This window comes from Tauraco erythrolophus, chromosome Z (genome assembly GCF_009769465.1).
Source record: "Tauraco erythrolophus isolate bTauEry1 chromosome Z, bTauEry1.pri, whole genome shotgun sequence".
In the NCBI taxonomy this organism is placed as follows: domain Eukaryota; kingdom Metazoa; phylum Chordata; class Aves; order Musophagiformes; family Musophagidae; genus Tauraco; species Tauraco erythrolophus.
Window position 1 is genome coordinate 54,712,159 of NC_141496.1, and position 16,961 is coordinate 54,729,119.

The following is a 16,961-nucleotide window of genomic DNA, read 5'->3' on the forward strand; positions in this document are numbered from 1 at the left end:
TTATTGAAGTTCTATGGTAAATGGAGTTTCTAGTATGGATGTCACTTTCATATTACTAATGATTTATATCTACTATTACAATTGTTTAAATATTGGTCTCTAAAGTTAGGTACAAAGCAGTGTAGATCCCAACACCACACTGAAAGTGATAGACTGGAGTAGGTACAGCACTACTGAGTGTAAGGTGTGTGCAGAGCACTGGTAGGACCTTTGGTAACGTTAGGCAGCAAGCACATGTGCTTTGCCCTACTTCCCTGAATACACAGAGATCATACTTCTTAGATTCATAGATTTCTAGGTTGGAAAAGACCTTAGAGATCATCCAGCCCAACCGTCCCTAATCCCCCATTAAACCATATCCCTAAGTAGTTCATCCACCCTTTTCTTAAACACATCCAGGGATGGGAACTCAACCACCTCCCTGGGCAATTCGCTCCGTTGTGGACCAGCCCTTCCCCATGGGCAAAGGCTCCTTGATGAGTTCATTGGCAGATAGAAAAGGAGAAAGCAGTTGTCTGAGCTGTCTTTTAGCAGACTAAAAGCTATCAAGCAAATACAGGAAGTGACTTCTTAATCTGTCCCTTTCCTCTTCCTTTACACAAACAAGTAAGAAGCAAGTGGCCCTAAATTTGCGCTGCCATATCTTGTTTCTGGACTATTATTTTCTGTGAGTCATTCAGTCCCAATGAACTGCTGCTTATGATCCCACACTTGTCCTTATATGAAGTATAATGAATAATCTCTGACAGGTAAGCATCTCTCAGGTGGTCCTATACAGTGAGCAATCACAAAATGTCCACAAGGATTCTGAGACAAGTACAAATCCTCTGTTTATGCTAGTACTTATAATTTCTTTCTTTATTTACTGTGTAAAGTATAGGTGAAGAGGGCTTCTCTTTTGACTACAAAGTTGAACAAGCGCTGACAACTTTTTAAAATTCAAGGTAAACACTTACCTTTTCTTGCAGGCAAACAGTGGAACGTGTGACTTTACAGAACCAACTCCAGCAGCTTTTAGAAGCCCAGCGATCAGAGGACAAATCACTGCCCATATCCCCAAGGTAAGGTGACTGGAATTGTGGTGTAGACTGGATTTGCACAGTTTCATGGTACATCAGTTATCAGGAGAAGCTGTGACCTGGCCTAATAGATGTGTTTGGCTAAAGTAAATGTTTCTTTTACTTCATGGGCTTGAAGCTGAGCTTCTAGAATTTGACAGTGTATAATGTTGTATAAATATTGGAAATTTTGAGTATGAAATTAATAGTCCCTGTTTCCCAACAGAGTGAAAATCAGATTTACAGTGGAATAGAATATATTTTGTGTTAGATGAATAGCAGAGAATCCTAGAAACCCCTAGGAAAGTTGTAAATTTTGACCTTGTGGTGGTCTACTGCACATTACTGCCAGCTGTTATTCATAAAGCCAGTTACCAACAAAACCTGCTTTCAGATTAATAAGGCTCCTTACATTCATTAAATCTTTTCCCTGCAGTAGCTTGTATAAAAAGTCAAAACTCCAGAAATTTTATGTATTGTTTACCTATGCTGTCAGAAGTCCCAGAAATAGACACAAACTGACTAACATTAAAGAGGAGGAAAGTAAAGGCAGAGGAGTGGATCTAGAGTCTGCTAACATATCTCTCTGACTTCTACCATAGACCTCCAGTGTGATGCATGCAAGTCAAGCAAGCACATGACTTCCCTCCAATAGAAATCTCAAGAAGACTTTGAAAGGAACTAAGTAACTCAGATGCAAATAGGACTCAGTTTATTATTATCTTCCAATTCAGTTTCCTCTCTGCAAGACATTTACAGACAATATATCCTTGTTTAAGAGTTGTTAGGGAGCTACATATATGTTCGAGTATAAAGCTAGCCTAAAAACTTTTGCAGGCATTGATGCTCAAAGCTTTGAGTCATCAAATATGAACTCATAGGATCCATGACTGCCTTTTTTCCATTCTCACAGAATGACACTTTTCTGGACAAATGCTCCGTGTCGCTGAATTTAACCTGTCAGTATTTCATACAAGTGCAAGTAGTTGCAGAAGTAGATAACAGAGACATTAGGATTGGAGGTGCATTTGTGTAACGGAACTTCAGCTGGGAAAGGGCCATAAATTCCAAACTCCTGCTGAAATAGAAAACCACACTGGAAAGAGTTATTTTGTCCTTTTTTTCAGACTCATGGTCTTTGTCTTCCCTGTCTGACAGCTCAGCAGGGACAACAGGACCAAATGCTGTCTTCCAGTTCATTTGGTTTCTGTGATTTTTGCTGACTGATCTTTCCAAGTGGACTCTGAGTACTGGTGAGCTCCAGGAATATTTTACTTCAAGTATAAGATAAGATCAGGTGAGAGCAGATCTCTCATCATTCATTATTCCTGTAAAATGGTAGTTTTCAACATTGTTTTAGTTAAGTGAACAAGTTTGAAAATTATGCTCTATTATTTAAAATTTTATTTCATAGTTGGCTACTACTTTTCCTTCCAGCTAGAACTCAACTGTGGATGTTATCATCCAAGGACACAGCAGCAGATCGAAGAGAACCTATCCCTTTTACTAGGAATGACTATTGTAGATACCTGCATGTTCTTGAGTGTCTGTTTCAGTTTGCCTCAAGACATTAAAGTCCAAAATTAATTTAAAATGAGGTGACTAGTATAGGCCTGTGAATTTTGTACACTGTGAGAACTATGGACTCACCGGAGTAGAAGTTATTTGCGAAAAAGAAATTAGATTTATGAATTCATTGCCTCACACTACTGTTAGTTTTGCCACCTTACCCTTGCTTAGAGGAAAAGTGTTTTAAAATAAGCATGTGGAGAATTATGAGCTCTGGCATATGTCACGAGGAAAGAAACAGTCTCTGTAATTTACATTCTTTGCAAACCAGACTTGCTTGAGATTGCTGTTTCCTTGCTATATGGCATTTGGAGTTCTAAATTTAATTTATTGTTCTAATAGTATTGAAATTAATTAATGTCGCCTTTCTTATGCTTTTCAGTATTTCATATCTGAGAAGGTTTTGAGTGCAAATGGCCCTGACTTTTTATGAGGTCGTATATGGCTATTATTAATACCAGGTGAAGTTTAGATATATGAAATTGTTGCTATGCAGAGAGCTGGTACTTTCACAGTATTTAGAATAAGCTACTTTTGTATTATAATATGACTTGGATAGTAGGCATTTGGCCTTGCAGGATTTTTTTGCCTTTTAAAACATGTCAACTCTTACAAATAGGAAACACTAGTTTCTCTAAAGTTTTCCTGAGAAATTCATCTTTGGCCTTGAAATAACCATTCTAAGTTTCGACTTTAAGGAGTTTTCTTTGTAAGAGAAAGTGAAGAGACTCAAATCCTATTTAGGAGAGGAAGCAGGGTTACATCCTTCTCTGCATAATCTTCACTGTGGCATCGTAGTAGCGAATTCCGTGTGAGTAGTAATGAAGAGCATAAGTAACAAAAAGCTGTGACAGACCTGTACACTGGAAATGGCAGTTTCACATTTTATATGTGCATTAATTTGGCTGTGATATTTCCTCCTCTTTTTTTGTTGAAGCTCGCCGTCATCTCCTGCTTCTGGCAAACCCCAGTGGAAACCATCTGAAGCAGATGAATTATCTCCACCAAAAAGTAAATTGAACGCCCAAGATGGGATTCAGATTCTTGGCAGCTTGGGAACTTCTAGTCGCACTCGAGCCAAGATAAAAGATGAGGACTCAGATAAAATCTTGCGCCAGTTGTTGGGGAAGGAAATCTCTGAAAATGTCTGTATGCAGGAAAAGCTGACTTTGGAATTTCAGGATGCTCATGCATCCTCCAAGAACGTGAAGAAGATTTTGCCAGAGAAAAGGGAGCTGAAGTTAGCCAGACTGAGGCAACTGATGCAGCGGTCACTCAGCGAGTCTGACACAGACTCAGCTAATTCTGAGGACCATAAGAACACCCCTGTGAAAAGAACTGACAAACCGAGGCCTCAGCCCATAGTGGAGAGTGTGGAGACCACCGAAAGTTTGCACCTGATGATTAAGAAACACACTTCTGCTGCAGGACGCCGCTTCCCTTTTGGTATCAGGGCATCCAAGTCTGTGGAAGGCCACAGTCCTTCCCCTACTTCAGAGAGCAGCGATCCGGATAACGAATCCCCGTATCAGCCCGGCACTGTGCCTCAGAGCCAGTTTTGTGGAGACAACTCTCCATCCAGCGCGGACAGTGCCGCTGCTCAAAAGGTTGCCACCAGCCCTAAGAGTGCTCTCAAGTCTCCCTCTTCAAAGCGCAGAACCTCCCAAAATTTGAAACTCCGAGTGACTTTTGAGGAGCCTGTGGTGCAGGTGGAGCTAGCAGAGTCAGAACTAAATGAGGAAAAGGATAAAGACCGGGGCAAAGGACTTGTGCGAGCTCCACCTGGCTCCGGGGAGCCGTCGGGGGACCAGCTGAGAAGGCCTTTTGGAACCTTCCGGTCCATAATGGAGACGCTTAGTGGCAACCAAAATAACAACAACAACTGTCAAACAGCAAATCTGATGAAAACCTCATCGACGCTGCCTTTTACCTCATTAGGAAGGAAGACAGCAGACAACAAGGGAAATCCAGCTGCTCTCACAAAAGGAAGAAATAAGCCAGTGAGTACACTGAGAGGAGGAAGGGCCTTTTTTTTCTCTTGTCTCTTTAAGTAATGAATAAGTTTGACAGCCTCTTCTTCCTGCGTTTCTATAGCAAAAGGATGCACATAAATACTTCACTGTATTTGACCTGTAGAAAACCCATCCACTGTTTTAATTTTGGATTTTTTTCCCAAAGAGTGGCAGGTATTGTTTGTATAGAGAGTCCGTGCTCTTAGTGCACGTGGTTCACATATTCTGTGTTGAAAACTGTCCACAGAGATGTGACTCACCTGGAAATGATGTTTGATGTTGCTCTGAGCAACAAGTCCTACGAGAATGTCATGCTTGAATCCATGGGATTTTGGAGGAGTAAATAGCTGAAGAACTAGCCCTGTCCTGTCTCTTAGCTAAGACTGATGAAGCCAACAGGATACAAATAAGTGGTAGAATATAAAGAGGAAAAATAACAGAAGCGGTTCGTCCTGCTTCTATGGGAGCTACAGCCATCGCCGAGGTGTTGAAGCTGCCCATACTCATCCTTCTTTGCCCATCCTTCCCTGAAAGCACACAGTCTTCTCGTGACAGACCGTACGGTTGGTCTGTAGCAAAATGTACTGGATCCAGATCATCCCCTCTCTGCAGTCAACATGAGTGCCCTTTCTGGGATCCCAAGAGAAAAAGGGGGGTCTCCAGTTAGGAGGCTGGGTCTCTTGTTTAAAGGAAAGGAGGAAATACTTTGAACAAATGTAGTCTCCCAAGAGAAAGGAAAAGGTACTGGATGAAAGAGACAGAGGTAGGAAATACTGTGAGTGCAGTGTGTTTGTGGAGCAGAGAGAAGAACTGTGAGCATCTGGAGATACAATAAAGAGTTGAGTGAGAGGGAATGGTAGATGATTTAATCCTCTGTGAAAGACAAGGTGGGAGGGAAGGGGTGGATGGAAAGACATGAGGCAAAAGAATAATTTTAAGATGAAAAAAAAGACCATAAAGTAAGCCAAGAGGAGCAGGAATAGTGAATTATATACTGTAAAAAGTATGACAAGGTAATGGGAGAAAAACACAGGAAAATCTTAGGCATAGAGGAGGCAAAACGAGTATGGAAAAGAAACAGTGGAAAGAGAGAACTGGGAAACAGTGAGCAGTCCATATAAGTGAGTACTGCTAGAACAGCAGTGCTATAGCAGAATGTGAAATAAAATAAGAAATCTAAAGGAGACCTAAAAGGCTAAATTGAAGTGGGACTGCATTTATTAAAGTTTACTAGGAATCATAGTATGAACGACTGATTTGAGCCTTTAAAGACATGCATCATCTGGTCGAAGAGCCAATGTAACATAGAAGCATTTTCATAACACAATGGCAACTTTTTTCCAAAGAGTGATTCAGATTTTATAGTGACAGAGGAAAAGACAGTCTGTCTTCAAAGATATTCTGCTAGATTGCAAGGTCATGAGCAGTTTTCATAGTTCCCTAAGAAATTTGAAGAGTTGGATGAGGTAATGCTAACAGTATCGACGCTTGCACTGTGAAATGCATGTTGTCTGTCAAAAGGCCGTGTTTGCATGTTAATGTTGCCAGCATCAAAACTGTGGAAAGAATATGTTTGCATACCAGCCCAAAGGACCACAGCACGCAGCTCAAAGAGGTGACAGATTCAGCCTTGTTTACTAAATCAAACAGAAATCTGTTGAAATGTTGTTGTGGCTATTTGACTGCATGTTTTGATCGACTTTTGTGTTATGCATGTGGTAAGCTCAGTGCATGTCTTTAACTGATATAATGTTGTACTTCCTTAGGGTCCTTACTGCAGCTACACCAGTCTTTCTTCTAGCACGCTGAATGAAGAACTTCTGTATAACTATGCTTGGTATGTGCTTATGCATGGTGATGTTTAGCATCTTTGTTGGTTTGTTTTCTCGAATTGCATGTGTTTGCTAGCATTATTCATGACTGAAATACTGGAATTGATGGAAGCATAAGAAGGGAAACAGGCGAACAGATGAACCTCTAAATTCCTAGAAAAGCAGAAATTTATGATGGATTTCTGCTGATGTCACTGTTGAACTGACTACAGGATTTCAGTTCCAAGCCAGTGTAGAAAGTATTCATGCTCGTAAATCCACCAGGGAGTATAGCGCACTTTGGCTGAGTATTCAGCCTCTGTTGAATGAAAGTCAAGTACCAGATGAGAATGGAAATTAAATTTCCTCTCATGAGGAGAGCAAAAACACCACAGTTCATCTCTACATGGAGAGTACAGAGAACATGAGGCAGAATGTTGTACTTTAAGTCCAGTGCTCTCCTATTTTCATGTTTTTCTTACTCTCCCTCAGACTTTGAAGTTAAATCTGTTTTTTAAAAGTCTGATAACTTTTACTGTGTTCAAACTCTTTAATTTAGACGTTTTCCATCGGGACTGTTCAGACAGATAGAGCCCAGGTCCATAAAGACATGTTGGAAAAAACAGCATTTGATGAAATGTGTTCATTTTATAAGCAAATGCTTTGTAAAAAAAATCACCTGTCTTTATTCAACTCAACATTCCCAGATTCTCGTGATTATAATTTTTTCTGTTAAACTGAGATGGAAATCCTCTCATTAGGCCTGGAAACAATTGCTATTCACACTAACGTTATACCTTTGAAGACATTTCTAGGAAAATTATTAATTAGTCATTCTGCAGTTCAGGACCCTAATTTACTTTCAAGTTACTCTTTTCTAAATGCCTAATACATTTTTCGCTTGCTTTCTAGTGCCAGGACCTTCCCATACTTAAAAACTCAGGTTCTGTAACAGAAATAAGAATCTTGTTGTGAAGTGATTGGCACAGTGTATGTGAAACCAGAAACAAAGCTGTAAGGTTTCCAAGAGGTTTCATTATCTCCTGAAAACAAAGAGGGAAATTCCAGTGCACAAAACTGCCTGCACAGCAGTCGTTTGAAGGAGCATCAGTGGGCAGCCTCCAGTCAAAACACCCAGCTGCCTGTACAGACCGTGGAGAAATATAAAACCATCAACCTCACCCTGACGTTAGAGCCATCTCCCACATGTAGCCTGTTGTACTTTGATACTGCCTCATGTAAATGCTTTTATGTGAGAAATCCCTGGCAGTGTGGCATTTCCCCAGAAGCAGCGAGAGACAGGGATGGTCCAATTGCCGCTGCAGAGTTGACTGGTGGGAGGGTGAAGGTTGGGCCTGAACTTGTGACCATCCCTGCAGGCACTGCTGATCCAGGTACCGTGTCCTGAAGCTGCCTTTATGGCAGTGGACATGCAGAAAACCAGAGTGGGACACAAGAAGCAGAGTGCAGTAGGGACGCAGCTTGAGGAGGCGGTTACTGTACCCACGAATTAGGACAGAATTGGACAAAATAAGTGCCAGAGCCTGTGGTGTGAGATTTCCAAAAATCACACAAGAATGGACGATGTTTTGTGCTTTCCAGAAATCAGAACGAGGACCTGAAGGCTCTCAGAGCTTCTAAGCCAGCCTTTGTGATGACTTGTAGTGTGTGTTGTGATTTTTGAATGGCAAAATGGGTGCCTGTTATTATTCCACTGCATGCTGCCCTGTAGCCTGTGAAATTTAAATAATAGAAGAACCTTAGCATCACGTGCACTACAAGCCTCTGGACACTGTCTGAATTTTCCCTGGATGGTCTGGGGAGACTATGTGATTACCATTTCAGAGCTACTTTGAAAAAGAAGCTTTCTGGAAGACAGTGCAGTCTTTGGTGCTTTTAACCTTTGTAGATGGGGATTATATTTCTGGACACAGTCCCAAACCAATTTTAACTCTAGACTCTTATATAGTGGAATTTATTAGCATCTTCTGAAATCTGAAGTCATTATACAAAACCTACCTTCAGTCAGGTGACGTTTGTGTCCACCAGTTTCCAATTTCTTTTTCTTCAGCTTGTTTGTTTCGGTTGTCATATTTTTCCGTTCAAAATACTCAAGTACATCAAGGCTTTGTAGTTTACTTTTTCAGATTGCTCACAGCTTAGCGGTAGAAGATTGTATTAAATTTTCTAGCGTCCTTTTAAAATTTTATACATTCTGGGGTTTTTTTAAGGCCCTAGAGTAAATTTTGGATGTGCGGGGATGGTTTGGGATATTTTTTTCCCCTTTTGGAAGGATTGACTGGTTTCTTGTGTATTACGACTCCAAGCAAATGCTTGTAGTTTTTTCCATCTTACATGTATGCCAATGAATGGTTCTTTCCCACACTTTAAATCATCTGAGATCTGCAGTACATTACAGTAAGCACTAACTCACCATATCAATGCGAAGCCCTGTGTTAGCTGCAGCTATCAACAGCAAAAATTGCTTCATACGTCAGGGGCAATCAGCAGAATACACCATCAGGTTTCTGTGAGATAGTAAACTGGGCATGCTTCTAAAATAGTGAGTGGATCTAACCTAACAGACATCCCACTGCCAGACCTAGTGCTGGATAAATTAAAACTTCAAATATATACTCTAGGAAAATGATACTTATCTGTACGTCTAATAAAACAGTTACGATCCAAACCAGTACAGTATAAAATCAATATGAAAGTAATTTAGGCCTTGTCCCAGACAATTTACAATTGTTCTGTTGTGAACTGTTAGGATCATACATCAGTGCCTGTTGCATGAGGGGATGTTGAGTATTTCTGTGGTGACACAGGCACCAGAAGATACTAGAAATTTGGTTAGTAATTAATAATATTGGTAATACGTTTCCTTCAAGCCAGCAGGCACATTTGTGAAAGGCATGTCTGTTCAGCATTGTCACCTAGAGACATCTACATTAGCTAAAAATTATCCTCTTTGAGGTCACAGTGCAACTGTAGAGCTGCAAAATGGAGCCTTTGGAGTGCCTGGTGAGCCTCTGCGTGGGGTCTCACCCTCAGGGTATTTCAGCACAGCAAGTCTAAGCTAATGCAGTAGTTAATTGATGCAAATTATCTTAGTTTAGAAAGCATCCTTTGATAAAGCGCCATGGTTGACACTAAACATCCTGTTGATAACAGCAATGCATGTTAAGTGCCAAAAAGTAGTTATGGCAAAAAGTTACATGCTCCTCATTACCTCCTCAAATTCAGTGCTACAAATCGTGCCTCCTCTAGCTCATTTCTGTGTCTTTTGCTCTTGGTTTGGGTATGTGGCAACAGTAATTCAGATGAATGAAGGGGATTTTAAAATAAAAGAATCCATCATGCTCTTGTATTAGGATCCAGACCTGTGGTCCCTAAGAAGGTCACCTTCTGTTAAATCCTGAAGTAACCACAAGGTTGTCTAAGCATCCTAAGTACCAGTCTCTTGGGGATATTTAGTACTTGTAGACTGGAATAAAGCTATTCCGGTTTACAAGAATCAGGCTCACAAATATGTGAGTTTAAGGCAAACTTTTTATACACACACTCTTGCCCTTTGCTACGGATTTTTAACCTGCTGCTTCCATCTGTCCTTTGCAGCAACAAACCAGCTCGTCATTATTGTATTGTAGGAGTTTTAATGTTAGGCAATAGTAATTAAAAATGAGCCTTTTAACCTGTTGGAAAATTGCTGTGGGCTGGATCCTTAACCAAAAATCCTGCAGCTGGAAGGTTAATTGAAGAGAAGGATACTGGAGATTCAGAACAAGGACATATGAAAGGAACTGAAGAAACTGAGTGTTATAAATATTTAATTTTTAATTTTTCTACTTTAATTGGCAAGCTGTCATTTAAGTCTCATACACAATAGTTAGACTTCTAAATATTTCTTTGTATAATTTAAGTTTACGTAGTGCGCAAATGAAGACACACTATAGAGAAATTATACTTATCTGTGTATCTAATGAAATTATAATTATTTGAATTTACATTTTGACCAAATTGCAACGTTAAAAGAGATATAGGCCCCATGTCAGAAAGAGAATTACTGCTTGCCATTTTTCCTATGGACTTTGCCACCCTCTTCTTTACGGGGACACATAAAGTCCAATGAATCACCTTCTCAAAGTGTTTATTTCTCTTTGGTGATTATTAATGGGATGCAATGATTCCCTTGCAGGTAGAATCAGAAACAAACAGGGTATGTCTAATGTTTGTTGTAGTGGATCTTTTTGTTATATAGTAATTTTCTCTAAAGGAGGAGGAATTTTTTGATATTTTGTCTGTTATTACCAGAACATTATGACAGAGTACTAATTAATGCTGTGACTTAAAATCATCCCATTGGTTTCCAGTTTTGATTTCAGAATAGGAGCTACAAGAGAGTCAGTAAGAATATTTTGTGTAGTACATATCTAGAGAAATAAGCCCAGAGAGAAAGATTAATTCAGAGTTCAGTACTTGCAAATGGAATAAAACAGGGTAAACAAACACAAGGCAAATCCCTCCTTATTGTTAGTGTTATCACGAGTAATTTTCCTCTTTTTCTCTCCAGGCATGATGACATCAATAGGAAAAGCCAGAAATTCAACAGTCAAAAAAGTACTGAAGATCCAGAGCTGCAGGAATTATTCCTCTAAACCACATCTCATGATGTCTCACTTTGTTTGAAATACCTGAAGTATATCCTTTTGAAACACTAATAGAGACATGTCCCTCACCAGCAAAACAGCAGCTGTTAGGATGCCTTAATTTGTAGCAGTTAGACCATATACAAAACTTTTTTATGATATATGTGTATATGTAACTTGTTTGTAAGCTGTGCTGTGGAAAGGCATGGGTGTGCAAAAGTAACAGTTTGAAAATTGTTATGACACAGGCAACCTCCAAAATGTTTGTTGGGCCACAGAACACATTTTGTACTTTGTGTCTTGCATGGATATATTGTCATGTATCTTTATTTCCCTTTGTCAATGGCATATACTGTCAAAGTTTCAGCCGGGACTGCCTACTCAGCTACTCAGTGAGACCAAGGCAAAAGCGTTTGTTTTTTTTTTATATGTTTTGTCTGTTGTTATTTCTATTTTTTGTAAAAAGGAAATAAAGACAGTGTTAATAGGACACACGGAGTGCAGATACTTCTCATATTTCACTGTTTCATCTTTTGAGCTATAAGTGTTTTATTGGTCTTTTTGGTGTTCATTTGATGAGACAACGTTCCAGTACCAGGATTTCAGTTCAGTCAATCAGTTGAGTCAAGAATTGCTTTAATGTTTAGTGCTCCCTTTTCAGCTTTAAAATGTGCAGAAATAAAAAGAAAGCATAAATGCAATTTTAAATTACTATTTATTGTTACTTGCCAAACACTGGCAATGTGCTCAGCTCTGTTCAAATTATTGAGTGATCTGCTAAGACATAGTCCATATTCTCTCACAGCTGTCGTGATCCTTTTATTGAATACTCTTTGAACCTCTCAGACAAAATCCAATCTCTTACTGAATTCACTTCATTTCTGGTAAACTATGAGTACATTGTGCAAGCGTGTCACACAGCACGACATCCAAAAGCACGCTGCTAGGCAAGCTTTACTTGAGACATGTATTTATATCAAATATGTATGTATATACTTGCTTTATTTTGATTATATTGATCTATTTCCTTTTGAAGACTGCTACAGTTCGATGAGAAAGATCCAAATACATGAGGATTTATTTTACTGGCTGCTCTAATAGAACATAGGGAGGTCATAGGGTGTTTGCCAAATAAATTTTTTATCGCAATCGTATAATCATACAGTGGTTTGGGTTGGAAGGGACCTTTAAAGATCATCTAGTTCCAACCTTCCTGCAGCAGTCAGGAACATAAGAATTATGAGGTTATGCAAATTAAATTCCTTTGATTGTGGAACTAGTAAGTAAATAATGTGGACACCCAAGAGGGGTTTGATTAAGTACAATGAAGTTGCTTTCTTTGTTTTCTGCTGTGTTCATCTTGACCATTGGGCTTCCTTTATGGTCAGTGAGAAGAGAGAGGGACTTCCTGAATGTGATTAATCCTGCTTATTATAGATATCTCATTTACAGGAGTACCAGTCTCTTCCTACTTACTACAGGGTAAGCTGAGGTAGTAATACTTAGTATTTGAATGCCTGTAATTAAGTGAGATAAATGTCTTTCTTTGGGTCACTTTTTCAGAGTGATGTCATGTTTGGCCATACAACCGCCATGGACCAAGATGACTGAATGCCCCAGGCAGCCTGCTTATAGGCTTTGGATAAGCACAGACTACTACTTGGTAAAATGAAGCCAACTGAGAGATCAGCAAAAAAGCCCACAAATAGAAATAATAAAAGCATGCACTTACAGAAATTAAATTCTGAGTTTCTTTCCAGAGTTCTTATCTGTCACTTGGCAAGACTTTGATTTTTGAACTAAAGTAATAAACCTAGCACTCTAGCTGACCTGAGCTGTGTTGTTTAAAGAAACAACCAAACCTCCAAAAATATCTGTCAGCCAGAAACAGCAATACCTCTAACTGGGCCTCCTGTCATCTGTGCGTGGATGAAAAGTCTGAATGCAAAGTGAGAAGAGACACATGGGCTGCAATTGCCAGAGGGCTGAAAGAGAGTAGAAAAAGGAGAGATCCTGTGTCTGGTAGATGGGCTTGAAACAAATTGGCAATTCATGTTTTTGAGAGTGTGAAGAGTGTTGACTATGGTCGTGTGAATGGCAGAAGAGCAATCCTGCAGGGTGATCCTGACTGACTGGAGACGTGTCAAGTCTGCCGTAGCTATCTGTAGCATCTAGCTGAAGCAGGGGATAAAACTGAACTTCTGTGAAAGGATTTAAAACAGACCAAGGTGTAAGTATTGTCAAATCCTGGAAAAAAAAGAAATTGTCTGTTCTGAAGACTGAGGATTTAAAAGTCACCTGCTCCCTGATGGGTGGCAATTTCTACAGAGTATATGCTCATACAGCACAGTGAATCAAATTATGCAAGTATCGGAGGGCAATAGAGATTACTAAATGAGATAGGATTGGGATGCCAGAAGATGTTCAGGGTCTGTGGTTAAAGATATCTGCTAGGTAATTGATGTTGTGTCAAAGACTCCCATCCCAGATAACTGGATGATTGAATACAGCTGGGGAGGGCTGGGTGTTTCAAGCAAGAGCTACAGACGCTGTTCATATGGCTGTCTGCGATTCCTGAGCACACTGGGGCAGAACACAGTTTTGGGGCTGGCTAGTGCAAAAGAGAGGCCAAGTTGATGTAAGCATGAAAAGTAGCGCCTGGAGAGTTTTGTCTCTGCAGAAGGTGAACTCATGTTGTATAAACTGCTGATTTTATTTTTCCTAATTTGTAGTTTCTCTCCTACCTAGGGCCCCAAAGTCTACACGTGGTACACTCTGATGTCATGCCTATTAGAGAAATGCTGATTCTGTGATCTTCAGCTGGCTGAAGTGTGTACTCTGCATATTTGTATCCTTAGTAGCTATGGAATCCAGGTGCCGTAACTCCTTCTGTTTGGTTTATAGTCCTCCAGGCAGATCCCTCCTGGCATGAGTCTAAGTCAGACTTCTGTCAGCAAAGCATAAGCATTTCCCAGAGGCAGAAGAGCTGATCAGGGATTTTCCAGCAAACATCTTCAGAAAATATCAGTTAACCAAAGCTTTTAACAGGAGCATAAACCCCTTTTGATTACAACTCTTGGCAGAAAAGTTCCTCCCCTGTCCAGTCGGAAATTCCTGATCAAAAGAAGGTAGTGAAGTCATTTGCTACAGAGCCAATATGTGTCCTCATAAAACTATATGTATGGATGCCACAGATACGAAGAATGGCTTTTCATGTTCTGTCACTCCCAAAGATGTCAGAACAAGACCTCTCTGTATTTGTCCTGTAGTTCTGTACCAAAGATGATAAATAGCATATTGGAAAGCAGCAGTCAGTTCCCAATTTCATGTAATCTCTGGCTCTCCTCTTTTGAAGAATTAAAATCGTTTGCCTGGAGCCTTGTTTTTTTATGGCTGGGTGAGTCATTTGTTTGTTTCAGGTATTTGAGATGGGCAGCGTAAGGATACATGCAGTATCAAAACTGCAAGGATGATATTTATTTCATCAGCAAAATGGTGAGCTACGCTTTGTCCTGCATTAGAAGAGCACTTTATTTATTTGCCTTTCAGTCTCCATATTAGTGGGCAAATACATTGGTTTATTAGGCTACTAATGAATAAAATAGCTATAGTCGGCATAGTCGGTGGAGGAAGGAGACAAGTTAGACAAACAGTTTAGATTTAATATTCATTTCACTGTAACTGTCATTCAGATACCTTTTCTTAACATCAAGCTGATGTAAGATCAATGGCATAACAAAATACAACTGACAGCGCCAACAGTAAAAAAAATACTCCAACAGTAAAAAAAATACTCCAACATCCACTTATTTATAACAAAATGGTAACTGTCTCAGAAACATGTTCTCTGAGAGCTGATTTGTTGAATGTTTCATCACTTACCATTACAGCAATGTCAGAATATGGCCATGCAACACAGTCAAAACTAAAGTAAAAATGTCAGCACATCATATGCTAGGTATGAATTAATGGATTAGTGAATGGACCTCATGGTGAGATAACTCTTATCTGCATGTAGACTAAGATTCAGCTCCTAGTACCCTTGAAATATTTCTTAGGCTTTTAAAAACCTACTTGATGAAAATTTGACAGAACAGTCTGTTAAAAACATAGTTCTCTGCATTTGTATCGTCAAACTTCAAGGCGTAATTGTCATGAAATGATTTCTCAATGACATTATAGGAATAATTTCTCAAATTATATTACATTTCTTATTGTAAGTTCAGAAACTTCTAACTGTACATCAACTGTACCCAAGAATAGCCTGTTCCATAATTAACTTTTGTATAACCTTGTTACTCTGTTTATGCATTTTGAGGTTGTAAGTAAGTACACATTTGTGCATGAAAACTAAGTATATCAACAAATGTATACCCTGTAACCAAAATGCCTGCAAAGCACAGAACTATGTTGAGTATAAACTGCCCAAGTGAAAAATCCCAAGCACTGGATAACCAGCAGTTCATCCCCTGCCTCTGCACAGTATCACTGCCATACCACCTTCTTGCATACACCAGACATACTGCCCACTGTTTGTACCCGTCTTTTCTTCGTCATATTGACCAGTCAATATGTAACTTTGGCCCAAGTATCAGAGACTGCAGCCAGGAGAAATCAGGTAGGTTTTTAACATGCTGTGCAACTTCTTAGAAATAAAAAAAGGGGTGCTACGCACACAGCGTCCACCATCCATCCTCCTTGCACGCATTTAATAATGCATTACCAGTTTTCCAGATACTCTAGATTTTGTAACATGGACTGCTTTTGTCTAACATATATGGACAGCTATAAATACTAGCTCAAGCCATCTGTTTCCTGAAGAAAACATTACTCTTTGTCTTTGACATCTGCACAGCCACTTCCTTTCCCACTCTAACTGCTAGGTGTTTTGCCAATGCGCTTACTGGCAAGCAGCATATGGCAGGAAAGGAAATGATTATTCTGGGTATATTTGGGAAACTGATAAGAAATCCTGAGGCTGCTAGAACAAAGAGCTAGCTTTTACGTATCTCTTGTGTCAGTCAGCAATACTGCTCCAAGAAAAGACAAAATAAAACCATGTGGGTCAGGAAGGGAAGGGAAGAGGCTTGAAAGGAGTTTACCTTCCTTCCTGTGTAGAAGTGAACATGAACTTGCATGTAGATGTTCTACAGATATCTATAGAACCTCAAAAAACTGCAGAACAGGGACCAACTTGGGTTTTGCAACGCAAAAAGCTGTGGCCCTGCCATACACATATGTGTCTGTGTGTGCTTGTATGGATGTGCAGCAGAAGAAAAGAATCTCTACATTTTTCTTCTCAGCTGTGGATATGGACAGCAAACCTAGAAATATAGTAAATAATGAAACACGAAAGTGCACAAGTGCAAAGAGATAAGGAAACACTGAAAAGAAGTTACTTAATGGAAAAAAAAAAAAATGCAAGTGACAAAGACAAGACAACTGTCTCCCAGTACACAACCACACAGGACGATGGGAATAAACACCCCTCCTTGTTGCTCTGCATGTTGTCTGCCATGGGTAGAACAAGAAGCAGTAAACATAGAACTGTAGCAGAGGGGATGAAGGTTACGTGTTAGCAACACTTTCCACAAGTAATGATAGCAGTGGAATCAATAGCCTGGGGAAGATGTGAGAGAGTCGTAATTGGAGGATTTTAAGAACAGGTGTGAGAAACAACTGTCAGAAATGACATACCAGCAACAACCGTCAGAAATGCCATGGGTCAGGTACTTGAACTTGGATGACGTCCTGGGATCCCTTTCAGGCTGCTCTCTTTTAATGGGTCTGTGATTCAGATGTGGCAGTATCAGCTTAAGAGAGAAAACTCTTGAGGTCTTTACAACTTGTGGCTTTTAGAGC

At 39.7% G+C, this 16,961-nt stretch overlaps 1 protein-coding gene across 1 annotated transcript in view; it reads left to right on the forward strand.

The window, feature by feature from the left end:
- SNCAIP (synuclein alpha interacting protein) overlaps positions 1–11,108 on the forward strand; it is a 63,905-nt gene extending 52,797 nt beyond the window's left edge. The window contains exons 8-11 of the mRNA XM_086629322.1: positions 969–1,061; positions 3,565–4,627; positions 6,406–6,476; positions 11,024–11,108. Coding sequence (XP_086485448.1) covers positions 969–1,061; positions 3,565–4,627; positions 6,406–6,476; positions 11,024–11,108 — 1,312 coding nt within the window. The remainder of the gene's footprint in view (positions 1–968; positions 1,062–3,564; positions 4,628–6,405; positions 6,477–11,023) is intronic.
- The last annotated feature ends 5,853 nt before the right edge of the window (positions 11,109–16,961 follow it).